The sequence below is a fragment of the Solea solea genome, chromosome 14 (assembly GCF_958295425.1).
Source record: "Solea solea chromosome 14, fSolSol10.1, whole genome shotgun sequence".
Taxonomy (NCBI): domain Eukaryota; kingdom Metazoa; phylum Chordata; class Actinopteri; order Pleuronectiformes; family Soleidae; genus Solea; species Solea solea.
Genome location: NC_081147.1, coordinates 22704507 through 22723343, shown reverse-complemented (window position 1 = coordinate 22723343; position 18837 = coordinate 22704507). Strand labels below are relative to the sequence as shown.

The following is an 18837-nucleotide window of genomic DNA, read 5'->3' as shown; positions in this document are numbered from 1 at the left end:
TAGCTGCGTATTCCTCACCTTTCCCTTAAAAGTGCATTATTTGAGAACGTTCAGTAAGCCTTAAAACTCCATTTTAACTATTGTATAAATGTGTTAAACCCTTTCTTTCTCTTTTTGTTCCATGTAGCTGTAGTTGAGCTTCTGCAGTTACGAAGCAAAAAAACTCCCAATTTCTCATCTAGGGTTTCACCAAGTCCGAGACTTGTGTGTTAAAGTTGCACCGACTCTGAAACAGAGCTCTGGTGTGTGACTGGAGCTGCTTTGTTGAGTAATTGCAGCTCTCAGAACAGCACACGCACTCTCACACACACGTGGCTTGTAAAGTAAGGTAACATTAAGCTGCAAAACAGACACTTTTTCTGCCATTAAATCCATAAAGTGAAGTGAAGATGCTTTTTTATAGTATTTTGTGTCCAAAATACAAACCGATTTAGTTCCCAATAGTGGAGAAGAAAGCTTTATTAGAAGCAGACCCCAGTCACCATTCAACTGTTTGTATATTATTTGTGTGAATGTGTGTGTACATGTCTTAAGTATGCTGTGGACTAATCGTCAAGCAGACCTTTGTATCTTTGTGAGGGCATTTTGGTTTCTGGTCCACTCAACTTTAACTGGCTTTTTAAGGATTAAAACCTGGTTTTAAGGTTAGCATTAGTTTTAGGCATTTGGTTATGACAGTTGAAGTTAATTTAAGGGGCTGGGGAATGCATTGTGTGTGTGTGTGTTACTTTTTCTTTTTCCACTTCTTAAATATGAATATTTTCTGGTTTCTGTGATTTTTCAGCTTCTTAAATATGTATATTTTCTGGTTTCTGTGATTTTTCAGCTTCTTAAATATGTATATTTTCTGGTTTCTGTGATTTTTCAGCTTCTTAAATATGAATATTTTCTGGTTTCTGTGATTTTTCAGCTTCTTAAATATGAATATTTTCTGGTTTCTGTGATTTTTCAGCTTCTTAAAGAAAAAGCTGTGCAAACCTGTGTAAAATATAATTATACATTGAGTTATTTGATAGTTGCAATATTCTTTCTCTCTCTCTCTTGCCCTCTCCCTCCCTCCTCGTTTTTTTATTTATACTGGAGCTAATTTGAACAACTTCTTAGTAGGATGGGAATAATCGACATCAGTCAGGAAAACCCTGTTCTGTATATCGCATGCTTCACCATGCAAATCAGCAAAAAATCAGCAAAAGCATTTTGCTGATTTGAGTCATGTTTGGGCCGTTTATTTCTTCTGTTTGGCAGACCAATATTTGTTGGGGGATCATGTGTTTGAAATGACTCTGCACAAATGTGTTGCTAACAGCTTCATACGTTTATAATCGGTCAAAAATGTCTGTATCAGACTAATATCAGCATCGGTAGATACTCAAGTTTGTGATATCGGGATCGGTATCGTCCCATCCCTTATTTTTAGCAGTGTATTTTTTTAATGGCATCACCATTTAAAAGTGTTTGACTACTTCTGTCAAGACAGAAAAGTCTGAGTCCATAAGAAAGCAGGTGTTAAAAATAATAATAATAATAACCACCTTTAGGGGCTAAGAGCATGTCAGACATAATAAAGGTATATTAAAGGGTGCACGAGTTGTTGTGCATGATTTTTTATTTCTTTGGCCCGGAATATTGTGCACGTCGGCAGCATTTTGTCCACGGTTGCAGTCGTCCCAGCAGGCGACGCTTTCCTTACCCAGATTTAATGAGGAATTTCCATTTGAAGTCTGTCTCTTTATGGTTTCACTGCTCAAGTCCGGCGGCTGTTTTAATCTTAATTGGCGCCAAAAGCCCCTTATTAAATGGTATTAAAGAGAGAAAGGTGGAGACAGGAGTTTGCTGTGGAAGTGAGTGAGATCTGATTGGACGGCAGATTCTGTTCCAGTGAGACTGACGCACAGTCGTGTATTTAACCCACTCGACCCTGTGGGTGCAGGGAAGACGGCCTCCTGAGCCAGGTGAGTTTAAGTGTTACAACTCTGCTGTGTATTATCACTGCAAACACTGGTTTTCAAGAAAGTAAAATCAGGGAAAGTGTTTTTTTTTATTTGTTTTCTTTTTAAAATTTGTAAAATAATACAATTTTAAGAAAAAAAAATATCTGTGTGCTAACAGGATATTAGAGCTGAATTTATCAGTAACAAGATGGAATATTTCTTATATGACACAAGGTTTTTGCTGTGATAAACATATACAACTTTATTCAATTCTGTTTTAAACATTTTAAGGAAGATTCGAGCAGATTTATGCGATAGCTTTTAGTTTTCTTTGTTTTTTCTTTCTTTCTTTTCTTACACCACTTATTTGGCTCATTTCGAGCAGGGCTGTTTTGCAGTGTATTTATACGTTTACCTTTTAAAATGTCTTTGCGATTGTTTGTGTGTGAATATTGTAGTATTGTGTTTTGATAGCTCATGATATGTAATATAATATAATTTGAAAGTGCCACTTCTTAATCCTTCATGTTTCGTCTTGCAGGGTTTCATCAAAAATGATTTTGACATTATGGCTGGGGGGCGCTCTCTGCTGCCTGACACTGCTCCCAGGTCAGTTCAGTTGAATCTTTACTGCACAACTGCTCACACACAAATGTATCATGGTTTTTTCAGGACATTAACATACAAAAAAACCATTTGTTTCCCTCTTCTTCCAGATCTGTTGGAGGCCAAATCATTACTGAATTCACTCACGCAGGACGGTAAGTGCAGTCAAGTTCAGTTACTTCTCATTTAGCTTTTTTGTGCTCACACTTCTCCTTCTTTAACAGAAATGGTTCCTCTCAATCACCTTAAATATGAGCCGGAAAAGGCTAACGACTTCTTGACTCACTCCAGACCTAAACGCAACGTGGACCCTAAATGGTACAGAGGAAACCCAGACTTCCAGTCTTATTACAGATACTACAGCAGCATTGGACACACTGAGGGGGTGAGAATTCAGTGAAACTCATTTATTATGGGCAGTTTTGTAATGTAACAAAGTAAAAATACTTTACTGCACTTAAGTATGAAATTCACGTATCTGTAATTTACTTACTAACTTTTACTTTTACTCCACTACATTCCCTCTCACTATCTTTGTTACTCGTTATTACCAAATAAGATCAGAATAAGAAGAGTTGGGAATGGTCTGTGTTTATATAGCTCCTTTATAGTTGTGCTCAAAGGACACGCATAGACTAGCAGGGCCAGGAATTTAACCCACAACCTTCCAGTTGAAAGCCACCATGGCTCAATCCTTAGTCCTCACTTTAAAAAAAAAGAAAAATGTTGTACTTTTTATATCAGAAAATAAATAACTTTTAATACTTGAGTACAGCAAATGTCATATACCTTAAGACTTTTACTTTAAGTAATATTATAAAAAGTCACTTCAACTTCTACCAAAGTCATTTTATGATAACATACTTGTACTTAAGTATTCCTTTAAGGTACTTTATACAAGACAGATTATGGACTCGTAGTCTTGAAAAATAAAAGAAAATAAGAAACAATGCAGAGAAAATACAAAAGGAATAAGATTTGTATGTCCAAGGAATCTTGGACATACAACTTGCAAACTAGTCTATACACACAGTACCTTCAGCGATAAGATATTCTACTGCAGTGTAGACACCAAGGGCCAAAAATATGGTTCTTTGTATAGACTTTAATTCTTGTTGGCAAACCTCTGGAATGAATGCAAAGGGAGAATGATTGTAAACAGTACAAACTGAATCCACTAAGTTCCCTGGTGTGTTTTTCCTTCAGTCACGTTGTTCTCCGTTTGTTCCACGGTTCAGATCTACGAGATTGACAAACTGCGGATGCTCTACCAGCAGATGAGGTACCTTGAAAACACCTACGGCCCCAACGCCTCCTATTTCCAGAACAAACTGGGAGTGCCGATGATCATGTGCGACCCAGCTAAGGACAAGAATTGCAAACCTGTTCCACCTCCACCTCCACCTGCAATGAAAGGGGTACCAAAGTCCACCCCTCCTCCTCCTCCTCTCCCCGCTGCTCCATCTCTTGCCCAGGCCGATGTGTTGTACTTGTGCAACAAAGAGGACCCACTCTGCAAGCCTCACATCGTCTACCTGCCCAGCGGTGCCGTGCCCGTGCTCTGCGACCCCCGCTATCACCCACACTGCAGCCCGCAGAAGGCTGCACCGGCCCCCGTGGCAATGCCTCAACCTTTTCCGCCTCCGCCAATGAAGTCGGCCCCACCTCCACCGGTCTATGTCAAGAAGTCCCCTCCTGTCCCCATCAAGGGCCCCATCAAGGGACCCTTCAAGGGCATGGAGTATGACTGTGACCCTTACTGGGACCCCGACTGCCTGATTGACCACCCACCCCGGCCTGTCAAAGGCAAGGTTATGGTCCCACCTCCACCACCAGCTCCTGTTGTGGAGGAGGAAGAGGAGGAGGAAACCGTGGAGGAGCCAGTACCTCCGGTACCCATCAAGAAGAAACTAACCCTCTACCCTTATTCTTTTTACCCGATGCAGTACGACCCCAGGGATGAGCTGTACGACCCAATACGCTTCAAGTACCCAATACCGGCAGATCCTGCTGAAGAGCCTGAGGAGGCCAGTCAGTAAAACGTGTGGAATGTGTCACAGGGAACATGTTTCTCTCTTAAAAGACGAGACTTCAATCTTGGGTCTGTGAGCACAGCATTGATAAGCTGCAACGGTGAATTAAATCCTTAATACATTGACGACTTGACGTACTGTGTAAACCATCACTGTCAGCATGTAAAAAAAAAAGAGAGCATGTAATAAAAATGTTTTGGAGTAAATACTAATAAAATGTGACAAAAGTGTTGATTAGTATTTGGCCTTTGATTATACTTCCACAACGGTGTAAAAATACAAAAAAGAGGGTGGTGTTGTTGCCACATGTGAGGTAAAAGCAGACTAATAAAGCAGGGGATTATTGTGTCTAGTTAATATAAATGCTGACTCAAGTTAGACCTCCAACTCTGCAGCTATAACCCCCCCACCCCCCATTGCCCCCCCTTGTCCTCCCAGGGCAACTGAAACAGCAGGAACAGCCTTCAAAAGATGATTTAACTGAAAACACGCCTGACAATAAACCTTAAGCTCCACATAGCTGACTTTCATAGCCCTGTTTGAAAAGTGCAAGTCTGACTTTTTAGCGAGCGGTGCGGCCTGTGCAGTTACTGTTAACGTCATCATTTAAGTGGAGGAAGAAGAATAACTTGAAGTCCCATGAAGAAAATCAGCAGATCATTTATTACATACAGAAACATGAAACAATAAAACAAACAGGGTAAAATAATATAACAATGATGTGCAGTGGATTCATTTTGTACATATCTCTTACTGACGGGTGTGTAATCAAGTGCTTTTTGATGCACGGGAGGTTCAAAGTGAAAACTCGGTAAACTGGGTTTGAAAAAGCTACTGTTGATAGAATTTTGTCTCTGCTAACCAAAATACAAAACAAACCAAAAAAAAAAAAGACAAAAGACCAAACCGAGAGAAAAAGAAACTGCAGTGCTTGTTTGTCTCTGGCTCAGCTGACCGCCAGCTCAAAAGAAGAGTCCTCTCATCCTCCGGCCAATGCCCTGTCTGTCGTACAGGACGTTGAACTTGTTGATGAACTGGTTCATACTGTTGCACGTCTTGGTGATAGTTCCTAAGTAGGCCATGAGGCCCACGTCATTACATTGCTGCAGGGGAAACCAGAGGCATAGTTAAAGGAAGCATCGGTTTAGCTGACATCAACAGAGTTCATTTAATTCATAAACTATACATTTGTTTTTATAACGTGATGTTGTGAACCCTCAGATTGTCTACAACGCTAAACACTTTTTGTCACAGCCTTTCAACAAATGAGATAATTACTTTGTATTAAAACTGAACTGTTTCTCTTTAAATTCAAACAAGTATTTCAACCCCCAAATTTCCTCCTACATGCCTATAATCTTGTCTTGTCGCTTTTGCAATTTGGATTTAGATGGACCACTGCCCTGTTGGTTCCAGACTTTGTTGATGATTGATCTCCCATATTGTTCTACGATTTAAAATGTTATGGTTTACATCAATTGACGTCAGTATGAGGTGGGACTGAACAAAAGCTCGCTTACATCATAGAAGTCAGTTTTGAACTTTATGGTGCTGAGGACCGGCAGTCTGTGGCAGAGGGCGTTTGCTTCTCGAAGGATCTCATGGTTGAATGGCACCTCTCCTGCAGTATGTGAAGGCAGATGTGTGTGAGACAGAGACAGAGACACAGAGAGAGAAACCCAACCAAAAAAAAGCCAGATATTCTTAATAATTTGCTTAGTGTCTACAGTACAAGCCTGTGGGGCAGTGTTATGATCTGGGCTAGCTTCACTTGCTCAGTGTGAGTCTAAGCATAAAGCTCATTCAGAATGTTTGGGATGTGCTGGAGAAAACGTAACTCCATAATCTACCGTCCATCATCAACAAATAAACTTAATTAAATACAATGTTGTGACATTGCATAAACTTAATCAGTGGTAACTCATGTCGTAATCAAAGCTAAAGGCGGTCCCAACAAAACATTCCAGGTGTGTGACTTTATTCATTACAGAGTAAAACAGCAAGGGGAGATGATGCTGCTGTCAAGATGCTATCAAACAGGCACCTGTAATTATGGAAGAGTATTCGAGGGGCCCTTAATGGCGTACGAGTAAGGGGGTAACGTATCATTTAAAAACAGCTGTTTTCCACCCCTATTTCCACATTCTTCTTCGCCCTCACTGCGTCATTAAAAAGCCACGTTCGTCCTCTCACCTGTTTCCACGGCTTTGACGTACTCTAGAATGATCCTCACCCGGCTGTGGAGCATCTTTATCGCACTGTGTTGGGCTATGAGGTGTTCAGCAACTGACAGAGACAGCAAATGTCAACGTTAAAACCCTTGTTAAAACAGAATTCCCGTTTGTTATTGACCGTCAGGTCAGGTAGTCGGGTAAAAGCGGAGATTTCAAAACTTTAAACCTCCCTGTTGATTATATCTTAACCATGTTTTATTTCTTTGTGTTATAAACAGGCCGTTTGTCTGTCTTGACCGTTTCAATCTGACACTGTTCTTCAAAATCTTTACGTTATAATTCAAATGACTCATTTTAATGCAAAAAGAGCTACAAGAAGAACTGAGTATATGGCAGATTAGGCACTGAGGAATCAGATCACAGACCTGTGGAGTTTTCTCCTGTGCCAGTGGCCGTCATCCGAGCTACGTGGTCGACACCGATTCTCTCTGCTTCCTCTGTGGCCAGCGTGTATGTCAGCTCAGCAAACAACATGGTTGCCTAGGAACAAAAAAACAAAACAGAAAACAAACAAAATAAAGCTAATTGCCGAGGACTACGCAGGAAAAAAAGTATGCAAATTATTTAACAGATGAACTGTACCTCGCCATTGATGATGTCAATCACAGACTCAAAGACACTAACAGGAAGCTGAAAGAAAACATAAATCATATCAATAAATCAATAATCCAATAAAATAGGTTTAGAGCAGTTGTATCTAAACGTGTAACCGCACTATCGAGGAAATTTAGGGTGACTCACATCAGTGTGTTTAGTCAATGGATTGAGTTTGAGGAAGAGAGGACTCTCGATGATCTCACACACCTAAAGGAGGAAAGGGAAACAAAAGTAAAAAGAGGCACAGTACAAAATGTAATGCAATACAATGGCAATGCAAATTTTAAGTTGATAAACATGTCTGTCTCTTTATTTAGGTTTCAAACTGGTTGTGCACAGCAGTCATACGCCAGCATGTGACACTGTCCAAGGAGGTGAGGACATTTCTGCTTTATTTTTGTTTAGATTTACTGTACATTTACCTGCTTATGAATGTGGATATCTGATTGGTCAGGTGGACCACCTGTGGTGTACCAACCCAAGAACTCCATCTCTTTGAAAACCTGTTTGACTGAGAGAGAGAGATGATGAAATGTTACAGAAGGATTATATAGACCTCTGCTCTCTTGATGAAGCAGGCTATAAAAGGTTTTTAATTCAAATCAAAATGTTCCCATACAAACAGGAACCAAATCGCTGCATTTCATAAAAATAATTAATCATAGCTGTAACCACTTACATTGTTCTTCCTTGGTGTAGTAATACTCCTTGTCAATTAACACCCGTTCATCTATGGTGTGAGATAGCAACTCGAAAGAATTCATCACCTCAATGTTTCTACCCTCCTGTTTCCCAATCAGGGCTCCAATCACTAAACAGAAGAGAAAACAATAACAGTTATAAATACCTTATTTTAATACTCTCAATCATGCAACAATATAAGATGAGTAGCACACAGACGTACCCTGCATCGGCCGTCCCTCCTGTGAGCGGATACGTATCCAGTGGTCGGATATGTTGAGAATAACCAGGGGATGTAAGGCCACGGAAACGCTCCCAGTGACTCCTGAGGCCATAACACTGGGGCTGGCTACAATCAGAGTCACACACAAGCAATGATGTTGTTTGTTTTTTTACTCTATAGCAAATATTACAATACAATATTGATTTTAAAGATTAAGATGCCATAAAACAGCTGGCTCCAGCAACTCTTATTTTTCTTCATTATTTTTATTGTAAATGAATTTGAATCTTTGGATTTTAGATAAATGATGGAGCAAAATAAGAAATGGGTGAGGCATCTTGGGTCTTGGAAAGTTGAAAAGCCTTTTTTGAACTAGTTAAAGATTTCGTGAATAACATTTAATGTCCCATCTATTACACTTATTATATGACATCTGTTTTTCCTCTGTTTGAGGGTCTGCGATTAGCTTCGCTCAAAAAGTAAATCAGAGTTGTAATACAATTTCAGACAGATGACCCAAGGAAGACATAATAGTTAGTAGTTTGGTTAGTGATCCAGCAACAAATCACCACTAGTGTTTTGACTTGTGGGAAACTGGGCGTCTTCCAACTGCCTCTAGCTGTAATGATTGGAGCAGTGTCTTAACTTCACTCATTCAAACACTATTAAGTCGACACTATTTACATAGATCATGGACTTTTAAAGGCGCTATAAATTAATATTTATATCTGTAGGTTTTTTTTTTGCCAACCTTTCCAGACACTCGTTTTATTGATCAAAGCCGATACATTCAAAATGTCTTAAAACGTTTTTGAACACTACATAATGCAGATAGGCTGGTACAATATTTTATCTCATAGATATGAGGCGTCTTAAGCCAGCCTAACTTTGACACCGGGGTGTTGTTATACAGCCAGGTTGTAAGAAGTGTTTCATTAAACCTACACGCTCAAGTGGAGATGAGAGGAAACATGATGAAACATTCAAAGTGATTGATTTGTTGACACCTTTCACAGGAGATGTACTTTACGTTAATCCGCCTGTATTAGCCAGCCCGCGACCTGCCACCTAACATAAATCGTCTCTAACGGCCACTGATTGGACAAAAATATTATACATAACACGAGGTGCACACAGGATGATGTGAATACCCGGCAGAATCAGTGAAATACGTATGAAATACTCGCCTGCCCCATCCACTTCCATTCCTCCACCATTGCTGGTCGCCATCTTGTCCGGTAAACCGCGCAGGCGCAGTGGACTGTTGACCTAACGTTACGGCGGCAACGTCGCCACATCAGGATGTTTTAAAATAACCGTTTACACATACTTGCTGTTTTTGTCGAGTGCTCCATTTAATTAATTAGTGTTTTTTTGAGACACGACACGTTGTTCATAGAAACGCGTATTTGAGTGAACCGTGATATTAACGCTAGGTCCTACAGTCAATGTGCATCTGTTTCCGGGGGATCGCTGGCTTGGGCGCAACCCCCTGTACGTCCGGATATCAGTCCGTGTCGAAGGTTTGAAGAGTTTTGTTTACAAAATGGAAGAATTTAAAGCCTGCGATTTGGACTATTTTCCTGAAAACATTTTAATCGACGTGCTGTCGTTTCTGAGCGTACGCGAGCTCGTCAGGGCCGGAAGGTAAGAGAGTAATCCAACTTTTGCTGTCACTGTTATTCGTCCTGTGAAACAGAAATCTGCCACATTTGCCTTTGTTCTGACTCAAGTCACACGATTAAGTTGCCTGGTTCATTTCACGGTGTTTTTCAGAGTATGTAAGAGGTGGAAACGCCTTGTTAAAGATCAGAGATTGTGGAGGTTTGTCGACCTGACTGCGTGGAAAGGAGTAAGTTACTGACAACGTGCCTTTGTCCCTTTTTTAATTAATGTATCTTTTCCTAGTATACCGCTTTTCTCAAAATTACACAACACGTCCTCATTGAAGACGTTCCTTCAAAATATACTTTTATACATGAAATCAGATTATCTGACACCATAAAAAAGCAACATCAGCAGTCTTAACTGAAGTTAAACTTTGGCAGTAACATCGACCAATCTACAAATTCACATGCATTGAAAACTGTGCAACTGTGACAATTTTTTATAATCTAAAGAATAATTTTGTTTTGCTTTCATCACCTTTTATGAGATTACATAGGTCTTACAAAAAAAAGCGCTTCTGAATAGATTCAATCAAATGATCTGGCTATTGTACTAGTTTCCAGTTGTTGATCTAAAATGGTCAACATACTAATACATAAATACATTACATTTCAGACTTTTACACTGTCCAGAGTAACCACTGGCGCAGAGTATTCAATTACTGTGCATGTGTACTGTTTTATGCAGGTTTTCATCATTCATTATTTTGAGAACTTTGAAATAATCCTCATTGTATTTTGCCATAAGAGTCTTTTGAAGTTAACACTATTGTATATACAGTTTTGTGTGTCTGTGAAGTTACTGACAAAAACTCTTTGTTTTGCCTCCTTTCAACCACTCCCAACACACACACATTCACGGACCTTCTACTGTGTGCAAGGTGACATCCCGCATACTTTGGGTCCTGCTGCGTCAGTACCTGGGTTGTGGACTAAGGTGCCTACGGTTGCGTGGTTTGCTGCTCTCTGCCCGAGGCGGCACCTTTCTATCTGAGTCTTGGCTGAAAGCTTTGGCCACAAAGTGCCCTCGCCTGAGTAAGCTCTATCTTCTGCACACAGACCTGAGAACTCTGTCAAGTTCCCAGCTCCTACCTTCATCTTTGCAGGTGCTGGAACTGTGTGGTTGTGAGCTTCCACGTGGCTTTTTCAACCAAACACTGCCCACTTCACCTGCCCAAGAAAGAGCAGAAGCCACGTCTAGTGTTGGTGCTCAACACCAAGGGCGGGGTCAGAAAAGAAAACAGCTTAGCTCTCCATCAGGAATTCCTATTCAGACCTTAGTCCTTAACAATGTGCCCTCTTTCACGGACCAGCACCTGCAGAGTCTGACATCATGGGAGAGACTCAGTCGACTAGAGCTGCGTGACACCTTTCGTGTGACAGCCAATGGGCTCAGGAGCTGTGCTGCCAAAGATGGTGTTGGTGGTGTGGAAGGGCTTTCCAGGCTTAAGTTTCTGGAAATAGGCATCACTGGCCGGCAGGGCTACCAGTTACAGATGGCCTCCCTGGGTCTGGGGGCAGGTTGGCTTGGACTGGAGGAACTGAGCCTCGGTGGTAAAGAGGTGGGGCCAGGTTTACTTTGTGCCAGCCGTCTGAAGGACCTGAAGCAACTGTGCCTGTGGGCCTGCACCCTCAGCGAGATGCAGATAGTCCGCAGCTGCCGTCTACTCCGTGGACTCCGTCAGCTAGAGTTTTTGGACGTGGTCTTCCAGCCTCGTCAGTGTCCTCCAGTAGTGGAAGGGGAGGGTGGTGCTGAAGAGGAGCAGAATGGCGAGGAAGCTGCTGAAGCAGGAGATAACAGCAACGATGACAATGAGACACTGGATCCCATTCCAAGTCTGCGTCGCTCACTGGCTGTCCTGTTACCATCCTGTACTCTAGTTTTCACCAACTGCTCTGTTCAGATTAATGCAGACTAAATGACATCTCCACTTCTGTAGAAAAAATACAAGTGGCTCCAGTTAGATTGAAACTAGATCCTCACTCTCACAAGACTGTAATTTTATACAGCATTACTGTTTTAACCATTAATTTTTATTATTGTTTCATACAAATAAGTATACCTATCCATCATTGGCTTACAAGGTATTAAAATTTCATATGAGACAGTTTTCTCCTTTTACATATTGTTTTCAAATTCAGATTGTCAGACATTGGCATCATTAAATAACAATACCCTCACAAATCTTGTGTAAAAATGGTCCAATCAACTTTATAATCATATTGTCAGATTTGACATCAATTTTACTTCCTACCAATTGCCATTTTTTAAATATTTTAGCCAGAAAAAACAATACTTGATCTTAATTGTGCAACTTAAAAACTTTTGTTGTTATTTACTGTGATGGAGTATAAGATCCATGCCCACTGTCTGGTAATTTGAGATGTCCATAAAACCATTCCTGGACAATATTTGTAGTGTGGCACATTATCTTGGCGAAAGAAGTGACCAGCTTTGCCATAATGTGATGTTTTTAGTCTGCAGTAATGGTTAGGTTAGTGTTATGTGTCAAAGTCATGTCCACATGAATGCCTGGACCTAAAATTTCTGGGAATAACTTACCCAGAATATCACACTTGTTTTCTTCCTATAGTGCATCCTGTTGCCATATTTTCTGCAGATACATGTGTAACACATACCTGACTGCCCACATGATGTTAAACATTAATTTAACACAAGGCCACCTGCAAGGGCACCTGCTCACATTCCAATTTAAGGTGCTTATTGTGGTGGGCGTTGGTCAGCACCTGACTGGCGTAAAGCTACGCTGACCCATACACGGCAAACTGGCAATGTGCTGTGTATTGTGACTGCTTTTTGTTGTCGCAAACTGAGATTTTCACACAGCAATTTCAGAACTTTATTGGGATTTGGACTTCACAAGCCTGTCTGTCTCTTTTAAAAACATGATTTTATAACAAAAACGTGATGTCATGTCTTTGAATTACATTTTTGACTTCCAAAACAAATTGCTCATATGAAAAAGCCTAGAACTTGTAAACTAATATGGAAGTTTTAAGTTTTGTTTTGTGTTTTTTTTGCATACCCTTTTAAACTCAGTCACATCAACACAATATTGAACTGTCACTGCCACACTGTAAATACAAAAGCAGGTGTCAGCTACAACAGTATAGATTTGAAACTAGCAATGATGCAGCTGTTTCCTGTTCTTATCTATGTTCAGAAAACAGTTAAATTGTCACAAGCAGGTGTTTGGTTTTAGTGATACAGAAAAAACCCAGTATGCTTTACATGCTATTTAGGAATAATTAAACGAGAAATGTAAATTGTAGAGGTCTGTTGATTGTATAAAGGACGCAGACAGTTATGAAGAAGGTAGAATTTTTGAAGACGAAACTGTTTTGAATAAATCTATTTTCAACAAACAAAGAAGGTTGTATTATTCCTCTTGTATATTGGAATTCAAATGAATTGCATAATATACTAACATCATTAAAGGTCTTTGTTTTTCAACCAAACTGACTGACTTTATTGAAATTGAAAACCAGTTGGAGTTTGTACATCATCTTGACTCATTAAAAATCTATCTGTCTGTCTGTGTCTCTGTCTGTCATAACATAAAACAACATATAACATAACATAAACATATTCATTCAGTTCTATTTTTTTTAAAAAAACTGGCGAAGTACAAACAGCAGTTATGTAACACAACTAACATAAACATTTAATAAAATGACGAAAAATGAAAACAAGAAGGCGGGTCCGTGTCCGAGTGACGTTGGTATTGACCAATAACGCGCGTCGTCTTGCAGCTGCTTTGGCCAATGGGAGCCTTCTGTACGAAGCAACCCGGCCAATTACATGCGTCGAGGGTGGCTTTTTGAAAACGTTGGCGGTCTGAGGAAGTGGGACATCATAAAGGCTACGCTCTACGCTTTTGGAAATTTAACGCTACATATCTTCATAACGATGCAGGTAATCAAGTGCTTAATGTTTTTTTGTTTGTTAGTAATAGTGAAGTGGGTGACAACCGAGAACACAGAACCGTTCCTCTCAATGTTGTCTTCACGGCTAACGTTGGGATCGTCTGCTACCTAGCCATACCGAGCTAGCAGCACAACGTTGAACTGTTGTTAACTTGAGTTCGGACGGCAACAAACATGATTTAATGTGCGTACTCGACCAAACAAGTTAAAGGGGAACATTTCACATTTTAATTTTCAATTTCTTGTAACTTCTATTGGAAATTAAATCTAACATGTCTTGTGAAATGAGTGGTGCTGGCGCTGCGAGGGATTTCACATCGTGCCACAAAGGCGATGTTCATTCAAATTTCACTGTCATTATGTTTGAGTTCCATTTACAGCGATTGACTGTATTTCTGAGATCCACTTTTTAATAAAAGGAAGTTTCTGTTGTGGTTTACTATTGTGTGACTGGGGTGGCGACAAGCCGCGTTGTGTAGCCTATTACACTTAAATCTGGCTCCAGGGCTGCAACTAAGCATTATTTTCGTAATCGATTAATCTGTCTGTTATTTTCTCAATTCTCAGAGTACTTGTTTGGTCCGCAAAATGTTGATCGTTGTTTACCAAACCTGGACATTATGTTCTCAAATGTCTTGTTTTATCCACAAGCTACAGTTATTCCGTTTTATTTATTTGTTACATGGAGCAAATAAACCAGCAAATATTAACATTTAAGAATTTCAATTGCTATACAAAACACCCGAACCCATTACTCTATTATCAAAAATAGTTGACGAATAGTCGTTGCAGCCCTAATCAATGCAATAGAACTTTAATAAATCGCATTTCAACTTAAGACTACCTAATGCACATAATCAAAACTGAGAATCAACTAAGAAAACTCTAAAGTAGAGGAAAATTATGAAACAATAAGTGATTCAGGATGTCCTCTTGACACAAGAGGTAAAGGGGAAAAAAATCACCAATGGACAGTAGAGAATACAACAGACGTCCTTGGTATATGAAGAAAAACGTTGAGAAAGTGTGCCATCTAGAGTTTTTTCAAGGTGTGCACAGTCAGGAGTAGAAGGTGGCAGGAATGCAACAGTACTGATGCCAGCTACTGTAAAACACCACAGAGAAACGATGACTCACTGATGCACACACTGTGTTTCCCCAACATCATAGATAGATGAACTTTGTCAATTGCAAAACTGGGAAAATATCCCCAAATATGGTATAAAACAAATAACACAACTAAAGTACGGCTGAGTGACTAGAGTCACAGTCACTGAAATTAACTGTAAACCTGATGTGAGCTATGTGCTTTTATTTCTCTACAGAATAAGGAAAATTATGAGCCTCGGGGTTTACAAAGACCAGTAAGTGTTTGAAATTGTTGAACATGTTTCATTACCAATGGCTGCTTTATTGATTCATTTTTGTCGGTACAAGTACTTACTAGCTGCATATTTGTGTTTTCAGTTTGCTGCCCCAAGTTTGGAGGGAGGCCCACAGCGTGTTCTGGTGAAGCCACGTGCAGAAATGGACAAAAGTTCTGTCGCAGGTAACCACGATCTGCTTGCATACAAATGACATTCAAACCCTATGAAGTCTCCCTGTTCTCATTGTATTTCCATTTATAGGCCCAGGGAGAGCGTGTGTTGGTTCATCCTCAGGCTTATCAAAGTAGGTGCAAAAGCAAATTGTGTCGTTTTTTAGGATCCATGCCATGCTAGTTCACTGTTTAACAGGAGAATGTTTGTATTTGCTCTTTCTTCAGGAAAGTCACCATTGATGACTTTGACATTGGTCGACCACTAGGGAAGGGCAAGTTTGGTAATGTCTACCTGGCAAAAGTAAAAAAGCTACAGGCCATTGTTGCACTGAAGGTGTTATTCAAGTCGCAGATGGAGAAGGAGGGTGTGGAGCATCAGCTCAGGAGGGAGATTGAGATTCAGGCACATCTCAAGTGAGTTTAAATTGTTATCATCTCTTGTGTGTTGTGTTAAGCTGATTTATACATATTTGTAAGTCACTCATGCTCACAATCTTGAACAGTTTACTAAAGCATGCAATCAAATTATTATAATAAATATCACAAATGAAACCTTAGAAATAAAGGCTTAATTAAATTCAAAATAATGTGTTTCACAAGTTAACTGCGAATTACAAATTGAAACAGGCTCTGAAACTTTGGAACACACCTGGACTATTTAGGAGAAAGGTTGTGTATGTTGAAAAAAGGCAAATGTACCACTGAAAAGATAAAACTGGTGAATTTAAAAATAAAACTACTGTTATGGGGATTTTAAAGTTGTGCTATGAACACATTTGACTGGAAATGCTGTCAACAACTAGCCAATTGAAAATGAAATCACTTTTCTCTTCAGACATCCCAACATCCTGCGCTTCTACAATTATTTCCATGACCGCAAGAGAGTATTCCTAGTACTAGAATATGCTCCCCGTGGGGAAATGTACAAAGAGCTACAGAGATGTGGAAGATTTGATGACCAACGTACTGCCACAGTAAGGATTTAAATTATTTTATTTTGTTCATTATTGGAGAATAATGTAAACATCCACAGTGTGGTAAACAAGTTAACACATGGCTTGTATTGAGTGTTTGTATTTTTCGAATATGTATATGCTCACTCCTTTTTGTATTTGATTTGCAGTACATGGAGGAGATATCTGATGCTTTGTTGTACTGCCATGAGAGAAAAGTGATTCATCGTGACATCAAGCCAGAGAATCTGCTTCTCGGCTTTCGTGGAGAGCTGAAAATTGCTGACTTTGGTTGGTCTGTTCATGCACCTTCTTTAAGGTGAGAAACCAGTGTCACTGCTCCTTCATCTGTAAAAAAAAAAAATTTGCATTAAACCTGTAAGTGTGTTAATCACTGTGTCTTTACTCACTTTGCTTTGAATCTTTTTAGACGTCGGACCATGTGTGGCACACTGGACTACCTCCCTCCAGAGATGATTGAAGGGCATACCCACAGTGAGAAGGTGGACCTGTGGTGCATTGGGGTCCTCTGCTATGAATGCCTAGTTGGCAACCCACCTTTTGAAACTGCCAGCCATTCTGAGACCTACAAAAGAATCATGAAGGTTTGTTTTTTTTCCCTTTAGTTTGTGGATCATTTCCAAAGTAGAATCTGGAATAAATATTTTTTAATTTAATTTCATTTAATAAATGTCATCTTTCCATTTACAGGTGGATTTGAAGTTCCCAAAGATCGTCTCAGATGGTGCTCGGGACCTGATCACCAAGCTGCTCCGCCACAACCCCGTCGATCGCCTCCCATTACAGAGTGTCATTGACCATCCGTGGGTGCGCGCAAACTCTCATCGGCTCCTACCCCCAAGCTACCCTACCAAGAAACACTGAACCCACCTGTTTAGCCCCCTTACCTCCTTCTAAATAGGTCTTTTATATTCTCCACAAGAGACACTGGGCCAGCATGATTTAGCTTCACTGCCATGTGTACCCACTTTTTATGTTGTACAGTGTGGTGTTATTATCAGTGTTGAGTACTTTGCCTAGAATTGTTTGTCATTTTATTGTTATATCTTGTCATTTTATTGTCATGTCTTCTCTGAGACTTTTAAAAATGGTAAATGCTGTTTTGAAATTCTGTTTCTAATGGTGCTCCAATCTGAGTACCACGAGACTGCCTCGAGTTGAATATATTCTCAATAGTAACAGTGATGTTTTTGAGGGGTGTGGTTGAAAGTCTTTTTCCTATCTGACCTCAAGTCCTTGCTTTAATATTCTAATAAATGTTATAAAAAGACACTCACTGGCTTGCGGTATTGGGTGAACCTTATTGTATCTGCTTCAAGGGTTGATGTGTTTGGCTAGTCTCTGTCTGACCTTTGGCATCAAGGAGGCAATTCCAGAGAACTGCCCCCTCAATGGGTAATTTCTCTTTTTCTGACCTTTCTCCCTAAATCATAAAACTGGTCGTATTTCTTAATACCCAAATATGTTAAGTGTTGCAGCCAATACGATTGATTAGATATTAGTGTTGTGTAATTGAACAAGTCTAACTAAGTAATTGGTCCCCAAGTGTTTATTAATTCCAGTATTTTATTATTCTACACGTGTCATGGCTCATCTAGTGAGCCACAATACTTATATTACGTACTGCTTGTAAGCAATCGGTCCCATTGCAGCCATTTTGCAGCCGGAAAACACAGGTATCATTTGTCCACTTCTTGTAACTCGGAAAAATGACGGTGAATCAACCTGAAACAAAAAAAGCTCAGTAGAACTATATCTACATGAAATAGGAATTCCTGTTTGGTTCATAGTTTATGTTTTCCCCATTGGCGTCACACGGTAGCGTGGCCGAGCGGTCTAAGGCGCTGGATTAAGGCTCCAGTCTCTTCGGGGGCGTGGGTTCGAATCCCACCGCTGCCATCACTTTTTCGTTTTCAAGGTAGAGCGTTTCGTATTTATCAACGCAAAAACAATAACCTGAATTGTAGTGTGTGTGTGTGTGTTATCTGTGATAGCCTTTGAGTGGTGTAAGAAAGGATACGTTTTATTTTGAAAACCAGATTTAACACGGGGCACTTGACAACAGAGAAACAAGTAAAAAAAGATGATCATTTATAATCTCTGCTCCATAACAACTACTGATTTGGTCCGGAACACCATTAGTATTTTATCAAGCTAACTGTGAACTGTAATGATGTGCAACTAAGGCCAGTGTGTCTGAATTTGTCTTTTTGCCGCTGGAGGTCGCCAAATAACTCTAAGTTACATTGCTTTAATGAAACTGAAATCATTCAAATATAAATATCTGGTCGATCTCAAAATTTGCCAAATTACGTATGTAGCAAAAAAAATGAATACATATGGAAATAAACCATACCCTGGGAGGAACAGGCGTATTTAAAAGGCAGTTAGTGAAAACTTGTT

At 39.9% G+C, this 18837-nt stretch overlaps 4 protein-coding genes and 1 non-coding gene across 5 annotated transcripts; 4 read left to right on the top strand and 1 right to left on the bottom strand.

Moving 5' to 3' along the window:
• The first annotated feature begins 1874 nt into the window (after positions 1 to 1874).
• Positions 1875 to 4628, top strand: LOC131472715 (uncharacterized). The gene is made up of 5 exons (XM_058650133.1): positions 1875 to 1952; positions 2473 to 2540; positions 2648 to 2692; positions 2762 to 2922; positions 3776 to 4628. The coding sequence occupies exons 2-5, from the start codon at positions 2486 to 2488 to the stop codon at positions 4574 to 4576; spliced, it is 1062 nt and encodes a 353-aa protein (XP_058506116.1). The 5' UTR covers positions 1875 to 1952; positions 2473 to 2485; the 3' UTR covers positions 4577 to 4628.
• Positions 4629 to 5210: 582 nt separating this feature from the next.
• On the bottom strand, positions 5211 to 8458 carry cops6 (COP9 signalosome subunit 6). Its single transcript, XM_058649873.1, has 9 exons — positions 8306 to 8458; positions 8081 to 8212; positions 7824 to 7912; positions 7546 to 7608; positions 7387 to 7434; positions 7170 to 7284; positions 6764 to 6856; positions 6091 to 6191; positions 5211 to 5673 (listed from the first exon to the last, which is right to left on the bottom strand). The coding sequence occupies exons 1-9, from the start codon at positions 8415 to 8417 to the stop codon at positions 5533 to 5535; spliced, it is 894 nt and encodes a 297-aa protein (XP_058505856.1). The 5' UTR covers positions 8418 to 8458; the 3' UTR covers positions 5211 to 5532.
• A 907-nt stretch (positions 8459 to 9365) lies between these two features.
• On the top strand, positions 9366 to 13452 carry LOC131472557 (F-box/LRR-repeat protein 12-like). The gene is made up of 3 exons (XM_058649871.1): positions 9366 to 9952; positions 10082 to 10157; positions 10854 to 13452. Exons 1-3 carry the CDS (start codon positions 9852 to 9854, stop codon positions 11889 to 11891), a joined length of 1215 nt encoding a protein of 404 aa, XP_058505854.1. The 5' UTR covers positions 9366 to 9851; the 3' UTR covers positions 11892 to 13452.
• A 298-nt stretch (positions 13453 to 13750) lies between these two features.
• On the top strand, positions 13751 to 17702 carry aurkb (aurora kinase B). Its single transcript, XM_058649872.1, has 9 exons — positions 13751 to 13909; positions 15246 to 15284; positions 15388 to 15469; positions 15549 to 15591; positions 15686 to 15874; positions 16296 to 16434; positions 16584 to 16732; positions 16844 to 17018; positions 17125 to 17702. The coding sequence occupies exons 1-9, from the start codon at positions 13796 to 13798 to the stop codon at positions 17296 to 17298; spliced, it is 1104 nt and encodes a 367-aa protein (XP_058505855.1). The 5' UTR covers positions 13751 to 13795; the 3' UTR covers positions 17299 to 17702.
• A 549-nt stretch (positions 17703 to 18251) lies between these two features.
• Positions 18252 to 18333, top strand: trnal-aag (transfer RNA leucine (anticodon AAG)). Its single transcript has one exon. It is a non-coding gene; the product is annotated as a tRNA-Leu (tRNA).
• The last annotated feature ends 504 nt before the right edge of the window (positions 18334 to 18837 follow it).